Source organism: Euphorbia lathyris, chromosome 2 (assembly GCF_963576675.1).
Source record: "Euphorbia lathyris chromosome 2, ddEupLath1.1, whole genome shotgun sequence".
NCBI classification, from domain to species: Eukaryota; Viridiplantae; Streptophyta; class Magnoliopsida; order Malpighiales; family Euphorbiaceae; genus Euphorbia; species Euphorbia lathyris.
In genome coordinates this window covers 125,546,332-125,553,994 of record NC_088911.1, presented here as the reverse complement: position 1 = coordinate 125,553,994, position 7,663 = coordinate 125,546,332, and the positions used below count along the sequence as shown (strand labels likewise).

The following is a 7,663-nucleotide window of genomic DNA, read 5'->3' as shown; positions in this document are numbered from 1 at the left end:
TGCAAATCAATCATTTCCTTAATATGTGTGATTTGGTAAAATGTGAAAAATAATATGAACTGGAGAGAATATCTATCAAATGGTTGATAAATGGTCAATAGATTAAACTCACTCCAATGAGAGAGAGTTTAATAAAAGAGTATAATAAGTGATTTACTATACTTTATTGGAAATGTTCTAAGTCATTGTACTTTTCTAAAAACTTTTAGTTTAGTTTTTTGGTCAAAAAAAATTGAATGTTTTATCTTGGTTCATGTGTTTTTTAACATTTCAAAGCTTATTTCCAATCATGATATGAAAATAATTTTTTTAGTTAACCGATGTAAATTCATTAATTTAACTATATATTAATTGTATTTTTTAATTTGTGTGAAAATCCATTGAATGATTTATATAAAAAAAAAAAATTAAATGACTTGTCTTGATTTATGTGTTTTTAAATATTCTAATGCTTATTCCCGTCATAATGTTAGAGATAATTTTTTTTAGTTAATCAACGTAAATGGATTCATTTGAACCTATATTAATTATATTCGAAAATCAATGAAATGACTTATAAATGGAACGGATTAAGTTCAACCAAGGAAGCATCTCTCATCAGCATTTTATTTTTCTTTTACATCCTTCATTCCCTTTCTCTTCAAATTGCTTACTAGCCTACCTCTGATCAATTACTCTCCCCAAATTCTACTCAATTCTCACTCCCAAACCAAAAGCAACCCACAAAAAGAATTTTTCACCATTTGGCTTCGTAACTGCCATCTCTAATCGAATCTCCAACTTCACACCGCCTTCTCATTGTGTCCTTGCTCTCCTTCTGTTTATGGGTTTCCAACCTGCTTCAAGCCTCTTTACCAATATCAGAAGGTAATTCACTTTTCTTTTCTTTAGAACCCTAATTTGGATGTGGTTCTTAAGTTATTTCCAGCTTTCATGTTTGTGCCCGAGTTGTTTCATCGATTTACTTGTTGGCTTCTTTTCTCTTAATTACTTCTAGTTCCTGTATATAGTTGTGATTCCAATTTTAAATCGATTTCTGTGTTTGATTGCTTATTCAACGTGTGTTTTGCTTCTGCTTCTTCTTCTTTGATATTTTATTTACTGCAATCGTTAGGTATTCCAGTATAGAATTTAATATTCTCTGAGCTGAGAAGTGCATTTTGATACACGCATTTCTCTTTCGCAATTACCTCGACTTAAATTTTCATTGTACACTTTCCTCGTCTCTGTTTAGCGCAAATATATGCTAACCAGTTCTTGGTAGGCTTATTGGAACTGGATGTTGTTACAAAATAATGGAAGAAGATGTTCTTTCTATAGATTATGATTTTTTTTTGGTCATATTGATTATACTAATACCAACCACTTATAGAGATAGAGATTTTTACTTCACAACGTACTTCTCTTCTTCAACAGCATTCTCCCTTTAAATGCAGTGCAGATGCCAATCCTATTGCAGGTGAATGTGGGAATGCCATGATTGTAAATGCATATCCATTAGGTATGATTCGAGCAGACCACAGGGTTAATGGTGAGGAGGAAGCAGAGTCAGCAGTCGAACCATGTATGGGATTAGAGTTTGATTCAGCTGATGATGCCCGGAAATTTTATGGTCTATATGCAACGCGGATAGGATTCAGAACTAGGACCGGGCAGCTCTATCGATCACGAAGTAATGGTTCAGTTTCTTCAAGAAGATTTGTGTGTGCAAAGGAGGGTTTTCAGCTAAATTCGAGGACAGGTTGTCCAGCATTCATAAGAGTCCAAAGGCGTGATTCAGGGAAGTGGGTGATTGATCATATCCACAAGGAACACAATCATGAACTTGGACTTGTGGATGAAAGTCAACCTCCTGTTCCACAGCAGAGAGCTTCTAAAGCTAAAAAATCATCAGCTGAAGTATTTGAAAGGCCAAAATTTAACCTGCTTGAAAATATAGATAATGGGTTTCCATGCCCATCAGGTGCCGTTAGTATTAAACGCGTTAGAAGGGAGCCAGATGAAGGGCCTGTTAGAATTGAACCTCATGCAGGTTTAATATTCCATTCAGCTGATGAAGCATACAGTTTCTACCAAATGTATGCAGAGACTACCGGATTCAGAATTCGGATTGGTCAGTTATTTCGTTCAAAAAATGATGGGTCTATCACATCTCGGCGATTTGTGTGTTCCAAGGAAGGGTTTCAACATCCTTCTAGAGTAGGATGTGGGGCATTTATGAGGATCAAGAGGCAAGAATCTGGAACTTGGATAGTTGATCGTCTTCTAAAAGACCATAATCATGAACTTGAGCCACAAACAGGAACAAATAATAAGAGTTCCAATGGTTCAAAGAAATTTGTAGATGACGCAAATCTTGGACTGGACTATGTTAAAATGGACTATGTTGGTCCTATTAGAACTCGAGAAAATGACATTGGGAGTGATTGGTATCAACTTCTTCTTGATTATTTTCAAACAAGGCAAGCAGAAGATACTGGATTCTTTTATTCAGTAGAGCTTGATGGTGCTTGTTGCATGAGTGTTTTCTGGGCAGATGGGAGGTCTAGATTCTCATGCAGTCAATTTGGCGATGCTATAGTCTTTGATACTTCATACAGGAAGGGTAATTATGTAGTGCCATTTGCAACATTTGTTGGAATTAACCACCACAAACAGCCAGTGCTTCTTGCTTGTGCACTAATTGCCAATATGTCACAGGAGTCTCTTACTTGGTTATTTCGTACATGGCTAAGGGCTATGTCTGGGTGTATACCGAAGTGCTTCGTAGCCGACCAAGATGTGGCCATCCAGCAAGCAATTGCTAAAGTCTTCCCAGGGTCTCACCATCGTTTTTCAATGTGGCAAATTAGAGCAAAAGAAAGAGAGATTTTAAGGTCATTGTCTGATGAATTCAAATATGAATATGAGAAATGCATATATCAGTGTCAAACATCTGTTGATTTTAATACCATGTGGAGTGCATTCGTCAACAAATATGGGCTGAAGGAGAATACTTGGCTTAAAGAAATGTATGAGAATCGAGAAAGCTGGGTCCCACTCTATCTGAGGGGAAAATTTTGTGCTGGAATCCCCATAAGTGAGAGTTTGGAATCATTCTTTGGTACATTCTTGAATGCCCAAACACCACTTGTGGAGTTTGTTTCCCGATATGAGCAAGGTCTTATGCAGCGCCGCGAAGAGGAAAAGAAAGAGGATTTCAACTGTTATAACTTGCAGGTTTTTCTGCAGACAAAAGAACCAGTTGAAGAACAGTGCAGGAAATTATATACACTTTCTGTTTTCAAGATATTTCAAAATGAATTGCTACAGAGCTACAATTATCTTGGGATAAAAACTTACGAGGAAGGGACCATCACCAGATATTCAGTTCGGAGATGTGGGAATGAGTCTGAGAAACATGCTGTTACCTTATGTGCATCCAATCTCAATGTTTGTTGTAGCTGTCAAATGTTCGAATTTGAAGGTATTTTGTGTAGACATGTTTTGAGAGTCTTCAACCTGTTGGACATAAGGGAAATTCCATCTAGATACATCTTACATCGTTGGACAAGGAATGCTGAATATGGTACAATTCGTGATGTTGAATCTGGTGTTAGTCCTCAAGAGCTCAAATCATTAATAACATGGAGTTTGAGGGAAACAGCCTGTAAATACATAGAAGCTGGAACAACATCCCCCGAAAAATATAAAGTTGCCTATGAAACTCTGCGAGAAGGTGGAAGAAAACTTCGCTGGCAAAGGTAGGCACTGGGAACAAAAAGGTGAGCTGTTTAGGGCTAAATTTTGTAGTTTAAGTTTACTCTGTGGATAGTACATAATTCTTTTTTCTTTTTGTTCAAGTGCTGCTGAAAACTGAAAACTGACAACTTTCAATAGTTAATGATAAACTTCTCTCCATGTATTTTGATTGGAGTTCTGGATCTTGTATGTTATGCACTCACATTTTTCTTGATGATTGGATTGGATAGACGATACTAAGTGCTAATTAAGGTAGTAATTTTTGACAGCCAACTTATTGAAACACTCTGCTAATCGAAACCGCACTGCTAATCGTTCCGCCTCAAGCATCTTCTTCCACTTTTAGGCCTTTTTTGTGTGAATATTTTATGTTATGCAGCTTAGTTATTACTTAAAAAATAAGTTTGGCTATGGTGTGTTCAGGTTGGTAATAGCTGATTCAGTCACATTATAAAAAATAAATAAATGCCTCTGGCTATTCTCAGATTTTCTTGTTATTTCCATTTGACAATTCTTTATTCCAGGAGAGAGCAGAGGCCACATTTTAGATTTACATGTGCTCCCATTCAATGAAGGTTTGTTTTCTTTCACACAAAATATGGCTTAGAGATAGTATTGATTTGCTAAATAACCAGATATTGAACTTCAATCTGCTTTTATGGAACTGTCCTTAACAAATAGTCTTATTTTGATATTTGGATAACTAAACACAAATGATGTTTTATTAGTTGTGAATTAGAGCTGCATGTAAGAGTTCATTCCAAGTATCAGGAACTCCAGGGAGGCACCAATGGCTACAATCAGTGGCATGGTGACCCCCATAACCATAAGCTGATGGATGCCCATCTTTTCTCAGCTGTGAAAGTCTTGTGATGTTTAGCAGATAAACTGGTGCTGAAATGGTCCTCAAAACTCTTTCCACAACGGTTTCTGCTGGGTGAGTTCCTCTTGGATAGTTTAGATTGAACTCTGGCTCTGTTTCTCCTCTACAGCTCTTTCCTAGTGAATTGCCCCAGTATGTTGAACTAGTAGTAGTATTCAGAAAAACAAAAAATACAATTAGAGAAGATAGGCAACACCCATAACGACTCGTACAAATTTAGCCCTATATTGTTATTTGGAGAGAACAAATTTAGACTCAACGTAAAAAAACCGTCCATTGTTAGAACATTGCACGGTTTTATACATGGAGTTTAAATCTGTTCTTCCACGACAACTTTTTTCAATGCTAGCAGGAAAGTGACTCACTTTCCATGGTCTGGAGAAACACCCTGGAAGAAGACCTTAGTTTTAGTAAAATCAATATTGAGCTGAATCCATGTTGCCCATGTAAGAAGTGCCTTGTTATAGGCCAGCATTCTATCCATATCTTTATAAAAAGCTTTTCCTTCTTGGATGAAATCCCATCTGCAAAATTTAGAAATTTGACCATTTTTATGTGATTTTGAAGCTACAATATGAAATTTGGTAGAAAAATGAAATCTTACGGTTGCTTTCTTCCGATGTGAAGCCACCAATGCCATGAGTTGAAGATCAAGGTATCAATTCCTCTCCATAATTCTCCATTGCTTATGGAATCAAGTTTTAGAATTCTTCCATTTCTTTCTTTAACTATGTCAACTATGAACGCATTCCTTGAGAACATCACTGACACATTGTACTCCTGTAAATTGTGAATCAAACATTACATAAAGATAATGGTATTAAGACTTGAAGATTTTGGGTCCGTTTGGTTTAACTGTTGGTATTGTTGATAGATATTAGTTGAGTTTCCTTTTAGAGTAGCTACAATTAGTTGTTTTCTAACGGTAACCAAACACTTTATACATCTACCGTTTGGAATAAAACATAAAAAATAAAGAGCTATAAAAAGGAAATCCAAACGGACACTTGATCAAGGGTGAAGTTGAAGCGAACTTACATGGAATTTGAATATGGAAAGGCCTCCAATTCTCTTCAAACTATACTTGGCTTTAGGTACTGCTGTATGAATCATGCAATTGAGTGATTGCCATTGGTTCAAACTTAATGAGTCTCCTACAAACATTATCCTCTTTCCCCTCATTTTTAACAAGAATCTTCTACCATTGAATCTGCTGCATTCAATCTCAAAATAAACATAAAATATTCATAAAAGAAATAAAGTAATTTTCCTATCCAAATTAGTATCACAGGAAATAAGAGACTGTCTTTAATGCACATACAGAGTGTGAGCAACCTAACTTTTACTTCAACCATCAACAAATACTTGTGCACAACCATATTCCAAAAAGATAATTAATTGAAAATACGATCTACATAAACACGATCAGATTAACACGACACGATTATTGTTTTTATTTTTTTGCATTTGATCATATATTATCATATGGAGCACATATGTATAAAAGAACATGATAACCCGGAATTGTAACCGAATGCACCTTGGTAATCTGCAAGCAGCGGGTTTCCATCTGTAACCGAGATAGGCCTTGTCGGGTCTACCGTTTCTTTGACAATCAAATTCTTGCAAAATGAAATGGCAATGTGATGCATTATAAAGAGGGTAAGATGGATCATGAACCCATTTTCCTTGATAAAGATCACACCCTTTCTTTCTATATTTCTCAACTGCTTCAACTTGATGATGATGCATTAGGCTAAATAAAACCAGTAACCCAAGTAATTCTGCTCCTCCACCACCCATTAAAGAGACTTCTTGCAACAATCTAAAATACAGAAAAACTATATGTGTGTATATATAGATGAGTGGTGATTTAATATATTTTATTCTCATTTATGGATGTATATATTTGTAGTAGTTCTCTTCACATGCATATAGTGCTTTTTTCAACCACATTTATTCTCACTTAATTATGTATTATTTGCATATATATAGAAAAAAAATTAAATTTTTGATTGTTTTTACTCAATTACAACCTTTTAAATTTTTACTTTAATTGATACTAACATATATATTTTTGGTGATTGAACTTCAATTATGACACATTCAAGTGCATTTTGTCAGTTTCAGTTGTGTTTTATAAATGTACTGCAAAAAAAAAAAAGTATGTACATGGTATTATTTTGACAATATGATTATGAGATGCGCGATAAAATTAATAAAATGTTCGAGTACGGTAGTTCAATTTTATATTTTGTAGCGATATTTGGTTTGAAGTAAATATTTTAGAGCCAATCAAATTGTTTAGACACGTAATAATATCTGAAATATCTTCCCTTGCCTTAATGTGTAAAATTGATTTTTACTAGAATAACAAATTTAACCAATTCGTTGTCCTGTTTCAGTGTTCCCTTCCATGTTCCTCTCACAAAAAAAATGGTCTTTTTTGTGAGAGGGACATGGAAGGAGATACTAAAATGAGGACATCAGATTTTCTTACACTCGGCATAATCAATTCTTAATAAAATTGATACCACTTGCCAATAGGCAAATATGTTAAAAATTACAGATTTTTTTGGGATTAAGCATTTGACTGATATTTTCTTCGCATATTTCGTCACTGATGTCAAATCCGCTACAAATTTTGAATAAAATGAAGTTACAAATGGTAATTTTCATCCGTAATTCTATTTTTTTTTTTATTTCTCGTCCGAGACCCTCCATATCTTTCAACAGCTAGTTGCCAAAAGTTTGTTGCTAAAAACATTGAAGCACTCAACTGTTGTATTTGATTTTCTTAACATTGTTGTGATTATCACCTTTTATCTGTCTTTTCTGGTCCTAAAAAAAGATTGTATGTTAGTTAATGTTGGAAGCATCATCAGGTTTTTGTTCTTCAAACACTTTTGACTTCATTTTTCTATTTGATTTTGACTAAGGTAAGTACAGGGATATTACTGATTACTTATGCCATAATCAAACTTATTGGCCTGCATTAGTATTAAATAATGAATCCATCTGTAATCGCAACGTTTATCA

At 34.8% G+C, this 7,663-nt stretch overlaps 2 protein-coding genes across 6 annotated transcripts; one reads left to right on the top strand and one right to left on the bottom strand.

Annotated features, from left to right (window-relative positions):
* The first annotated feature begins 574 nt into the window (after nucleotides 1-574).
* Nucleotides 575-5,461, top strand: LOC136219839 (protein FAR1-RELATED SEQUENCE 7-like). Of its 5 annotated transcripts, XR_010684297.1 has the most exons (4): nucleotides 575-867; nucleotides 1,437-3,764; nucleotides 4,266-4,316; nucleotides 5,252-5,461. XR_010684297.1 is itself a non-coding variant. In XM_066007398.1 (2 exons), the coding sequence occupies exon 2, from the start codon at nucleotides 1,477-1,479 to the stop codon at nucleotides 3,745-3,747; it is 2,271 nt and encodes a 756-aa protein (XP_065863470.1). In that variant the 5' UTR covers nucleotides 575-867; nucleotides 1,460-1,476; the 3' UTR covers nucleotides 3,748-4,238. The 5 variants fall into 5 exon arrangements, 4 of the variants coding, with proteins under 4 accessions (XP_065863470.1, XP_065863469.1, XP_065863467.1 ...); XM_066007398.1 differs by lacking the exons at nucleotides 4,266-4,316; nucleotides 5,252-5,461 and having other exon boundaries at nucleotides 1,460-4,238; XM_066007397.1 differs by lacking the exons at nucleotides 4,266-4,316; nucleotides 5,252-5,461 and having other exon boundaries at nucleotides 1,442-4,237.
* Nucleotides 4,267-6,427, bottom strand: LOC136217444 (protein trichome birefringence-like 43). Its single transcript, XM_066004039.1, has 5 exons — nucleotides 6,165-6,427; nucleotides 5,663-5,834; nucleotides 5,229-5,404; nucleotides 4,990-5,148; nucleotides 4,267-4,766 (listed from the first exon to the last, which is right to left on the bottom strand). Exons 1-5 carry the CDS (start codon nucleotides 6,425-6,427, stop codon nucleotides 4,466-4,468), a joined length of 1,071 nt encoding a protein of 356 aa, XP_065860111.1. The 3' UTR covers nucleotides 4,267-4,465.
* Nucleotides 6,428-7,663: the final 1,236 nt, after the last annotated feature.